Source organism: Pantherophis guttatus, chromosome 1, assembly GCF_059756535.1.
Source record: "Pantherophis guttatus breed Tessera chromosome 1, ASM5975653v1, whole genome shotgun sequence".
NCBI lineage: Eukaryota > Metazoa > Chordata > Lepidosauria > Squamata > Colubridae > Pantherophis > Pantherophis guttatus.
Window position 1 is genome coordinate 168,847,687 of NC_142063.1, and position 12,299 is coordinate 168,859,985.

The window sequence follows — 12,299 nt, forward strand, 5'->3', positions numbered from 1 at the left end:
CTCGTGATATCCCTTCTAGCGTGTACAAATATGAGTGCATATTTTGGTAACAGTTTTTCCCTGGGTTTTTATAGCTGCATAGCCATGTTTAATATGTAGTATAAAATCTGAAAAGGAGTTTGTATACATTTGGAGTGGAAGATGGTTAATGAAACCTGTTAAGGGAATGTTGACATAGTTTTCATTAGAAATGCACTAAATTATATCAATGTTTTGCAAGATAAAAATATACTTTGTTCCGAAGACGAAATTATTTATTTCCTAAAGCAGATTCCCACTTTTGAACATATATTTCTCTCATTTCATATATATTTAATTTTACTATCCTGCAGCTTCATTCCATTTTACTAACATAGGAAATAATCTTTTGACTTCATTGCAACTACCCTGTTTCCACCAAAATAAGACATCCTGATAACCCAATCGGGTTTTTGAGCGCATGGCAATAAGGCCAAGCACTTATTTCAGGATTCAAAAAAATATAAGACAGGGTCTTATTTTTGGGGAAACATGGTAGTCACCATTTATAAGAGTGCAGCTATAGTTATGGCTGTATACAAAATAGAACATAGGGCCATGCACAAAACTGAAAATGTCATTCCATTGGCATTAAATTTGGAACAGCCAAAAAATGCTATGTTGATACAAGCATTTTTTAATTCTTTATGCAAAAAACTGCACTCATAATAAAAATATTTCTTTCAACTCCCCATCATTGTTGAGAATTGTATTTGCCAATATATAGCAAAGTGTCTAGTTTGGAGCAGGTTACCATTGCTCTGTAAAAGGCATACTGAGTTCTTTCATGTCCATAAAGATTGCTGAAGAGCTCCAACAAAAACTGAAGAAATATTTAAAATTCTTACAGGAAACAATGGAATTAAACAACCTATCTGGGACAACATTCAGAAATTCAAAAAAATGGGCATTTCAAACTCAGATCATTCTTGATATGTAACACATCCCTACTGGAAACATGAGAGAGTACTTTGTAGCATGTACCACACCTGTTCCCCATTTTTAGCTTTCTTAAAACTTCGTCATTTTTTTAAAAAAAGTTTAGAACAGGTAAGCTATATAGACTATAGAGTATGGTACATGAGTCAGTGCAGCTAGGGCTTTCAAAAAAAAAGCCTATTCATGCAATCACTGCATATAAAATACCTTCAGGAACAAGTTTCCTGAAATCTAATTAGACTAAAACCATAAACAGATTTTCTGCTTTTATGAGACAGGAAATACAGAAGACATTTTGGAATTGTAAGAGATGGGGAGCTCCCTATATTTCAAATTTCTTTCCTAGCTCCAAAAGAAAATTGAGAGTGAAACTTTAGCCACCCATGTAACCACAGCATACATGCAATATTAAGAAAACGACTGTACACTAAATGTTGCTAAATGTTTTATTTTAAGAGCTATCTTAACAGACTAAGCAAGACAATATCAAAAAATAAATTTACAGAATTACAAAATAAATATGTAAAACATGTTTTTTTCAATGGCAGAATCTTTAAAAATCTCGTTTCATCTTCTTTCTTAATGGAGAAAAGAAAGGATGTGCCAAAGCATCGTTAAGTGTAATTCGTCTGGCAGGGTCATATTCCAACATTTTCTGAATAAGATCAAATAGATTCTCATGGTCAGAATTGTGACACTGCATGAATTCCTGTGGATAGGAAAAAAAATAATTAGCACTTCTGAGAAAACGGAGTAGAAGAAACTTAGTCGAGCAGCATATTATTTTACCTTCAGTGGCTTGCAACGCCTTGAAACATATCTGCCAGCAGAACTGAATTCATCCCAATCCAAACTATCTTGCCGGAAGTATTTGCGTTTTCTGTTATAAAGTGTTAAGAATGAAATTATTTAAAGGCAGTTTTAGCAATGACAAATCTAGCATAACACCTTCCTTATAACTGCTTCGGCATAACTCAGATCACAAACCAATTTTTATTTTTATAAAGGTTATTTGCACATTTCCTATATTCACATTTATATCAGATGGTGCGCACCATTTAAAAACTGCTTCACAAGCATGTTAGTGCAAGTGAAGCATCTTTTGAAAAGCTTCAATGGATTTTTCAAAGTCTGTCTCTTGTTATTTTGTATGGACAGTGTTTCCCCCAGCAACTCCAATACAACAATGTACAAAAACAAACTTCTTGAATGCTTTGCACAATACTACTTACAAAAAGGAGAAAAATTTAATTTTCCTCCTAAATTAAGTAACAGAATAGTACACCATCCCAGTATATTCTCACATTAGTTATCACGGGGTGTCAAATTGGCATCATTTCTCTGTCATCATGTGACATATTGACTTTCCCCCTTTGCTAAACCGGGAGTGGGGGTGGCCAGTACGTGACACATCCAGCCCGTGGACCATGAGTATGACATCCTGAGTTATCACAATAAAAATGAATTTTTATTTCATCGTAAAAAATTAAAGGCAGAACAGTACTTTACAGATGAGAACCAGTACCAGCTCCAAAACATCAAACGAGAAATAGCTCTGATGTATACAATGATTATAATTAGGGCCACAATATGAGACATTCTGCCATGTAGTGTCTATGATAAAATGTGAATAACAACATGACCATTGTACTTACTACTTTAAATCTTACAATGTAATCCCAGAGTCATAAAATTTACCTCAAGATATCTACTAAAGAGAACCAATGCCCAGTTCAAAATACCTTTATTGCTTCAGATTACTAAATTATTTTTTAAAATGTAAGTTAATAATTAAGCAGAAGCATATAAATACTCGTGGTATTTGGCAGAGGAAGAAAAAATACTGAAGGGAAAAAAACCTCAAACATTTATTTACCTGGTTTTTTGAACCATATGAGTTGGTAATGGTCCTAGTATCTTCTCCATCATAGCCAGATGTTCTTTACTGTCATGCGTCTAAAGGGAAAAAAAACAATTATTGAAAATTTCAGAAAAACAAAACATACAGTGAATACAAAACAATGCTGCAAAGTATGTTTGGAAGGGAGAGGGGGAAGATTTTTGCAAGAACAAACAAAAATTATTTTTTTAAATACTATTGAAGTGTTTTATAGGCAATGGATTTCACATGGCAGCATTTCAAAGAAGTGTAGCATCTGAAGCCTCAGGATGGAATCGACATTTTCTGTTCTAGACAAGTTCTCCAGTTTTAGATATGACATCTTGGGCTCCCATAAATAGTGCTATTTCAGCACTATTGCTTTTATCTATACCAGGGGTATCAAACTCAATTTTATTGAGGGCCGCATCATGGTTGTGTGTTGATCTTGGGGGGCTACGGTGGGCGTGGCCAGGGTGGGCATGACCAGCTTGACATCACTCATGTTGGGGGCACCTGTGGTGGCCCAAGCACTCTGCCAGTGAAAACGGGCTCCCGAGCTTCATTTTTGGCTGCGACTGCCTCCTGCAACCCTCTGCAAGTGAAAACAGAGCTTGGGAGTGCCGCAAGTGGCCTTTATGAGCTCCATTTTCAGCTGCGATAGCCTCCTGCAACCTTCTACCAGCAAAAACAGAGCCTGGGAGTTCCGCACGCGGCCCTTGAGAGCTCAGTTTTTGCTGGCAGAGGCACTACGGGCCGGTCCTTTGCTGTTTCCAGGGCGGTCCAAGGGACAAGATCTAAGCACCCCATGGGCCGGATCCAGCCCCTGGTCCTTGAGTTTTGACACCCCTGATCTATACTGAAATTACACACTTCCTGTTGACTTCAATTCTTATTTTACTTTGAATTACTAATCACATAATACTTTAAATTACAAGTGTAAATCTTTTTAAAAAAACTTCTTAATAATTATCACTACCTCTGTAACACATGCCTCTGTAGTCACATACCGGAAATATTGTAAATCCAAGGTAATATTCAATAAGAATACAGCCAATACTCCAGACATCACATGGTTGTGACCATCCCAAAGCTGTGGCAAAAATATATATAAAATGAATTGTGCGAACTATAAATACTACAAGACTTTCAAACTATAAATACTACTGATATTAATGAATTAAGGATATTCTGTCAAAACTGCTTTAGCTGTTGTTGGTTTTGGATGAAAACAAAATATAAACAGGTGGTTTTTTTCTGTCATTCCCCTCGCCTCAATAGCTCCCAACACAGACGCAACATTGCCCTCCTACCCCCAACGAACTACCATAGCCTTTCCCTCCTTTCAGCTACTGCTATCCCACAGCAACAAATCTCATAGGCCTGCATTCTCCAAGCGTCCCTCTTCAACACTCCTGTTGCTCTCCCAACATAGTATATTCAACTGGCTGGCACTCTACCGTCATATCTTCCCAGCATCTTCCCTCTCCCAATTGATGATATCCTTCACATGTTCAACTTTGAACTACTTCTGCTGGATTAAAACAGGGGTTTTGACTGGTGTTTCACTTCATGCACTGACTATTGTGTATTTTTTTGGACAGATTCCTCCGTTTGAAGCAACCTGGGAGATTTTAGCAAGTCTAGAGTATATCCTAAACTATTTATTTTAAAATTTGCAACATACGTTACAGAAAAAAATACGAACACTGCAAATTTTTGTACTAGTATATGCACGTTATCTCACCCAATATGACTTCAGGAGCTCTGTAATGCCTTGTAGATACAAGTGTACTATGATGTTCATAATCATATGTTGCACTTCCAAAATCTACAACTTTGATCTCTGGATGTTTCAATGTGCGTTCACCATGTCTCTGAAATGTAGCATAAGATTATTAGGCATAAGTAGTAAGAATCAGCTATGAAAGCAATTATTAAATATTAAGAGATAAAATTTACCAGTTTAGGGTTATATTCTTCTGTATAATCAGAATTCACAAATAATATGTTTTCAGGCTTCAAATCTGTATGGGTCAGCTTGTTTGAATGCAAGACTGTAAAAAAATCCAAAGTTGTATTTTAGCTTAAGACCTTTTTAAATATCGTTTACAACCTAAAAATATTTTAATTAAAGAATATTTTGCATTTATTTGCCTTGAGATTGCTAAAAAGACAGCTTAATACATACTTACAATTTACAGATTTGCAAATCTGATAAGCTATTTTTCTGATATGGTCCAGACAGAAAGGCAGAAAACGATTTTCTTTAAGGAAATCATAGGTACTGAGTCCTAGCAGTTCAAATACAATGCAAATATGGCCATGATGATCAAACCACTCCAACATCTTGACACAGTGACTGTAAATGCAATAAGGTTACTCAGAAGGCATCATTGAATAAGAATGTCAATGATTACAGAGAAACTAGTATACAAGAGAATATAATCACTTTGGGAGGGAGGAAGAAAGACATGGACACATTCAATTTTAACTGCATCATATACTTACAATGTACTATTAGGATCCGACATATTTAAGTGCTTCAACACTTGTATTTCTGACCGAGCTGCTTCTGAGTATCTGTCAACATTTTTTACGATTTTCACTGCTACATGTTTACCTCCCCTAAAAGAAAAAGTTTTGAAGTGTCATTAATAGTCACAGGAATAATGAAGTCTTGTCAGAATGAATGAAAAACTGTTTTACAATTAATTTAATTAATTAACCTTTATTTTTTTAGAACATTATATATTAAAATATATGCACATTTCCTGACTGTCAATGAGATTATTAAAATGAAGTAAAATGATAAATTGTGCATTTATGGCAGAGCTGTTGAAAACAAACTTTTTTTAAAATCCATGTATTTCAAAGTAATTGCAGTTTACCCTTTTTTATTACATTGCCGTTTACATTATGTTTGCAGATTTCTGGAAAACCATTGAGTACAGATATGCTAAGAATTTTCATGGAAGAACTCTTTCTTCCACTACCGCAATGAATCGGGAAAACAGGCCTCTGATAAAGGGGCCATCTTCAAAAGAGCATTTCTTGACCACCTTAATAGAAAAGATGGTCCTTCAGACATTTAGACCGTATATATTTTAGACTTTCAAAATCAATACTTTTTTTCAGCTGACATGAGAAACCTCCAATCACAAGGAAAGGGAAGAGGAAATGACATTATAAACTGAGATTTAGAAAACTGAGTAGCATAAAAACACTTACGTTTTGTGGTCAATACATTTTACTACTTTTCCAAAAGCACCTTCACCAACAGTAGTGATAATTTCATCTAAAACAGAGGGGAAGCAATCAGTTATATAAGTAATGACATATTTTCATTATTCAATACACCATGCTATGCCGTTATGTAAAAAGTATAACTAGACAACTTTAAATATTTAATCCGTCAAGTCTCCAAGACATTTATGTCTATCTTGTTCTATATCAGCTCTGTTTACTATACAGGAAGTTTCGATTAAGTTTAACTCTATATAATAATAGAACCCCCCAAAAGAAAACAAAACAAAACACGTAACAAAAGAAACACAAAGTAAAGGACTTCCAAAAAATTTCCTGACTTATCTAAAAGAAATTATTCTATCTTGAAAGTAAGTTGTGAAAAATATTCTATACATCTTGCATTTAGTACGTCTCCACTCTGACAGATCAGGTGACCCTCCTCATCATCCTCTACACTCCTGGATCTTTTCCTTCGGTGACTCCTCTGGTAACGGCAAGTGTGCGGCACCAACATCATCCAGCCAATCAATATACCCGAGTGAATTCAGGGCAGAATACGAAATTCATTCAGCAGGGAGATATTCAGGCATTCAGATACGCGCCAGGCCACAAACGGTTGGCAGGAACAATTTCAAATTCCCCAGAATTTCACAGGGCACATAGTTTAGGTTACAGGAAAAAAACATGGCAAGGAACAGATTTTCAGATAAGGTACTTCAAGTGGCAAGGTAACAACAAATAATATATATATGCTTTTAAAATATGGTTCACTAGAAGAATTATTTTATTTAGTATTTTAAAATTGCAATAAATATTCTTCAGTTTAATGCTGTCATACATCAAGTGTTGGCATGTACTGACCTATAAAGTAATCTTTGGGTAAATAATCTCAACAAGCGCATATTACAAGTGCATATACAAGTGGAGGTGCAATTTTGCATATTACACCTAATTAGGGCAATAAAAATTCATCACAAAACCTCTAATATTTCTAATTGCTCTAAGCAGTCCTAATTTCTATTCATCCAGTAATTATAATTCAATAGAGGTTCAGCGTCTACTTTGACAGATGCACGTCAGATGATAAGCCATGGGAAAAAAACAATGTAGATCAAGTCTATCAATTATTCCATTAATAAAGAGGCAAATCTTATCCTTGAATATCAATTTGCCTAATGAGGCAGATCTGCGTAAAGGCAGTTATTTCAATATCACCAATGAAACCTAAGAGGTCTTAGAATAGCAAAGAGTAGTGTTTTCTCTTCACCTCCTTATAGGAAAACATAATGTAACACTAGTTCAGTATATAATGTAATCAGATATTCTAAAAGTAAAATGTTATACAAGATAACAGAAATCATCATTGAAAAATAGGTCTTCAGTTGCTACAAAGTATTCCCATTTTGGAACACATCTAGTAGAAAAAAAAACCCAACTTTGCTAGAATGTATCCTCATTCATTTGAATTAAAAGAATACCCAGATCCGTGTTCCAGGTGTTTTAAATTATACATACCGTGTCTGTATGATATGATTTATTATCAGCCGTGCATTTTCTTTTGTAACTGCTTCTGCCACTCTGACCAGATGACTTGCTACTATGGTTGTGATAGTCATTCTCATGGACCCTGCAATGGTGCCTGGTTTCAGACAACTGACTAAAGTTGCTTCTGTATTCTTCAACATAGCAGCGTTCATGATCATCACTTCTTTCCTGGAAGGAGCTGGTATCTTTATAAATGCTAGAGTGGGAAAAATTCATAAAACATCTTGTAATGAAAAACTGCACATTGTAGATACTTCCAATTTTAAGAACACACACAATGGATTATTAAACATGAGGTCATTTTAATACTAAAAACCAGCATTTCAGATATAGGAAATCAAGAATTGTTCTTGTATTTTAGATTCTAACTCCCATAAAATGTTACCATAAATCACTTGATAAAATCAGACGTTGAGAACTGAGAAAAAAACTTACCTATCATACATTGGAGTGTGATCATATTTGCAGCGTTTGTATTCATATGTGCTGTTTGATTGTCTTTTTCTCTTATGCTGGTTTTGGGAATCCCCACATTGTTTTTCATCACAGTCACCATATTGACTTTGTCTAGAATATCTCATCTGAAATAGATTAAGTACATATAATATATATTATCATATTTATCAATATGATTTAGACAATTTTTGGGGGATAATTTCCAATTAATCATCCCTATTTTTCTTAGAAATTAAAAAACTCATATGATCTTCCTTCTCAGTTAACAAAATATTGAACTCAGCAAAATACATAATGAGAAAAACCTTTATTTCCATATCAGTCTCTGATTCTTAGCACTCATAAAGCAGAATACATAAAAAACCAGATAGAAAAGCTCTTTCAAAAGGTCCAAATAGCAAATGAAATATAACATGCATGCTTGAGAAAAATAAAATATATACTTGTGTATATCGTACATAAAAGTATATATGTATATACTTTTAAACACTGTGTTGCCTACTAGTTAATACCAGTTCCAATTAATATTACCCATGTTATCTGCTTTTGATATATTTAATAATCACTGTAATACAAGTAGTCAGTCCTTGACTTATGACATTGAGCTCAAAATTTCTGTTGTTAAGTGAGACATTTCTTAAGTGACTTTCCCCATTTTATGACCTTTCTTGCTACAATTGTTAAGTGAATCACCACGGTTGATAAGTTTGTCACATGGTTAAGTGAATCTAGCTTCCCCATTGATTTTGCTTGTCAGAAGGGCACAAAAGGGGATCACGTGGCCTTGGGACATAGCAATGATCATAACTATGAACCAATTGCCAAACATCTGAATTTTGATCACATGACCATGGGGATCCTGCAAAGGTTGTAACTGCGGAAAATGGTCATAAGACATTTCTCAGTGCCACTGTAACTTTGAACAGTCACTAAGAGAAATGTTGCAAGTCAAGAACTACCTGTTTACATAACACTTGAAAATTATATGGGTGTGATCAGTGTTACCAAAATCAGACTTAAGAATTTCAGTGTCTTCTTGGTACAAGGGATTACAATTATCACAATCACAGATGTACCAATAGGAATTCTAGTCCAATAGTTCTAAGAAACCTGGCTGAAGAAGATAGGGCCATAATGTAATTAATAAAAGAAATGACCAGTACGCTCCCACAGAGAGGGATTCCTCAGGGTGCCGTCAGCCAGGCAATGTCGGCTGGCGACCCCCCAGGGGGAGGGCCTTCTCTGTGGCAGCTCCTGCCCTCTGGAATGATTTGCCCCCGGAGATAAGAAGGATATCGGATCTCCGGGCCGTGCCCTGAAAGCTTTTTTTCCCATCAAGCAGGGCTGGCGTGAACCCCCTCGCCTTTTTTAGTTTTATAGCTTTTTAGCTTTCAATCTGTCAATGGGTTTTAATTCGAATTGTTTTAAATTTGGGCCAAAGTATGTAATTCTTTTAATAATTTTAAATTTTGTATTGGTATGTGTTTTAATTCTGGCTGTGCACCGCCCTGAGTCCACTAGGAGAAGGGCGGTATACAAATTGAATAAAATAAAATAAAATAAATAAATAAATAAGTAAGTACCAAACTTGAAAGAAGCAATTTTGCAGATTCTAAAATACTAAACACATGGACTGGATTGAAAATTTCCATGAACTCCCTAATCAAGCTCAACATAAAAAGCAAAAGTTGTGAATACATTTGTCAAAAGTATCTCTCAATATCTTGTTGTATACAAAAAATAACAATATAAATGTAAAAACACCATCTTCAATGTGGACAACAATAAAACCACCAAGTTTTTCGACACTGGCTTGTGAACTCCAGTCTATTAAGTTCATTAATGATTTAGTATCTGGTAAAACCCAGAAAATGAATAGGTCAAACGTGTCATGTGAAGAATCACTTTAAAAAAATTGTCTAATATGTGGAATCTAATTCTACAGAGATAAGATTTCACTGATATCAACAGAAAAATTCTCTTTAAGAAACAACACTCAATAATAGTTACTATTCTCAAAAAGGCCATATCTCCAAAATCACCCAGCTATATTGTTAAAGAACAGCTTGGCTGAATATACATTTCACCCTCATAAGCCAGTCCACCCCTTAAAATCAGTCTGTCAGAACGGAAAGAAATATTGGTAATAAATTTGGCCCTGGCAGTAAAAACTCTACACTCCCATCTCTTTAGCAGGCTCCATCTCTTCCTCTTTCAGGCGGAAAATCTTTTACTAACAGCCATTTTTCCCTGTAATTTCAACTGCACTTTAGTTTTGATGCTATTCTTAGCCCCTTGCGCTTTGGTAACAATTTTAGTGTCTATTTCCATATCATCTCTTCTCTTATTACGTTGTATATAAAAATAAAAAACCCAAACTCAAAGCTTTCTTCTTCCACATTTCCTGATCTCTTACCTTTAACTGTCACCCCTCCCTCATAAAACTATCAGCCGCCGAATCTTCAAGAACGACAGCAAAATCGAAGATATTCTGATTAAAATCGTTTTAGTAATTCCTACTCGTTCATTACCTCATCCTCAAGATCTATTTCAGTTTACAATAACCGTACATCACACGCAGAGAATCATTGTTATGCTGTATTTTTCCTCCCAGGTTCGGCTCAGAAAACCTTTTGAAGGCTACAGGCGCAGTCAACATGCAATAAAAAGGCAAATCTATTTTACAATGACAGCGCGCTGTGTGTGTGTGTAAAAAAAAATAAAAATTCTGCCTCTTCGTTAAGGCGAAACGTAACTACAACCGGGACTGTTTTTCTCTCAGGCCCTCAAGGCCGCAGCCGAACCGCGACAGCTGGCGGCCCTTTCCTTAGCCTTAAGAGCTACCGACAGAGTGAATCGGCTCGGCTTGCACACACAAGGGACTACCGAGATCTCCACGAAGAAAAACAAACGAGGTCCCCGCGTCTCCTGCCCTTTCAACAAACGATCCACTCACCCCGCTGTTACGAGAAGAGATTATCTGACGCCGAATACCCCTGACTTTAGGGTTTTGGTATCACCCAAACTTACTTTTCCGTTCGGAACCGCTCTCCGGTCACAGGCGTCTCTAAAATACGTTACAGTTCTTCACTGCCTAGCCGCCATTACAAGATCCTCTCCGTAACAAAATGGCGCCGGGCAAGAATGTTCTAGAAAAAAAAGGGTTGTAAAGAACACGTATGCGCAAATTATAAACCCGCCCTCTGCGTCACGAGCCAACAATCAGAGGTTCATTAAAATAAAAAACATTCCGCGCCTGCGCAAATCAGTACTGCGTGAGTAGTTTAGGGCGTGTGGGTGTGGCGTTGGAGTGGAAGGTGATGGCTGTCTTTTCTTCGCTGTCAAAAGAGTACAGATTATGAAGACCCGGTCTAAAAACATATTTTTTTTCCAGGCATCAGATGATCCTGAAAACTGCATCCTTGTATATTATTTTATAGACAAGTTCCAGAAAATTTTGAGCCCGAACGAATCCTAGATCTCCGTCCTCGTGGTTCTGCTATTCCTGTTTGCATTATCCAATGTATCTTTGCAGTTCATCCGAAGACTCTTCTAAGCAAAGAATTAGGGCAGAACCTTCCCAGTATGGCTCTGCGCTTAAGTTTGTCGTGAGGAAACGCTCAAATGCAAAACTGCTTTGATCGTATGTCAAGAACACAGGTGGCCAAATGCATTGCAGCGCCCTCACTACTGTTCAAGCAACCTCTTGAACAACAGATGACTGGAGTTCTGTCAGGTGGAGACATCCTGAAGGGGTTAAGGGCTTTGGGGGTAGATAGAATTCAATCTGGTGCTGATTTAGAAAAAAATAAATCCCTCCTTTCATGGAAGTAACTACTGAGTTTATGGCATTCATCCAGCACTGGGAGTAAGTGCAGCAGTGGGAACCTGAGATGATTGTAGTTGTGATCCCTTCCAGGCTAAGACCATCCCATCCAATCATAGTTTGGAGCCATGCAGCAGGTTGGGCTCTTTATCCATTATCACTGAAAGCATGTTGAGATGCACACCGCATTTTTGTGGCAATGGCCCTTTTTTTCTGCAGTATACATTACTTCCAGGACATGAACATGAAGCAGCATCCATTTGTACCTCTCCCTACTTCATTGGAAGTGCTGAGATTATAGCATAGAATTACATTGTCACTCTATCTGCACTAGAGAAAGAAACATGCATCTACCTCAGTTGGACTAAATATCTGAGGCTGGCTGAA

The 12,299-nt window shown here is 36.4% G+C and overlaps 1 protein-coding gene across 1 annotated transcript; it reads right to left on the minus strand.

The window, feature by feature from the left end:
- Window positions 1-1,389: 1,389 nt before the first annotated feature.
- On the minus strand, window positions 1,390-11,290 carry CLK1 (CDC like kinase 1). The gene is made up of 13 exons (XM_034430630.3): window positions 11,117-11,290; window positions 8,066-8,211; window positions 7,601-7,826; window positions 6,479-6,569; window positions 6,068-6,134; window positions 5,348-5,464; window positions 5,032-5,198; window positions 4,799-4,893; window positions 4,584-4,713; window positions 3,847-3,929; window positions 2,834-2,913; window positions 1,747-1,837; window positions 1,390-1,666 (listed from the first exon to the last, which is right to left on the minus strand). The coding sequence occupies exons 2-13, from the start codon at window positions 8,209-8,211 to the stop codon at window positions 1,511-1,513; spliced, it is 1,449 nt and encodes a 482-aa protein (XP_034286521.1). The 5' UTR covers window positions 11,117-11,290; the 3' UTR covers window positions 1,390-1,510.
- Between the last annotated feature and the right edge of the window lie 1,009 nt (window positions 11,291-12,299).

Bases quoted from the DNA above. Each gene is read 5' to 3' on its own strand.
- CLK1 (XM_034430630.3), bottom strand. From the start codon at position 8,211: ATGAGATATTCTAGACAAAGTCAATATGGTGACTGTGATGAAAAACAA. The intron at 2,914-3,846 runs GTATGTGACTAC...TTTTCCCTTTAG, and splicing joins TTGGATTTACAATATTTCCG to ACGCATGACAGTAAAGAACA. The intron at 1,667-1,746 runs GTAAAATAATAT...TCCTATCCACAG, and splicing joins GGCGTTGCAAGCCACTGAAG to GAATTCATGCAGTGTCACAA.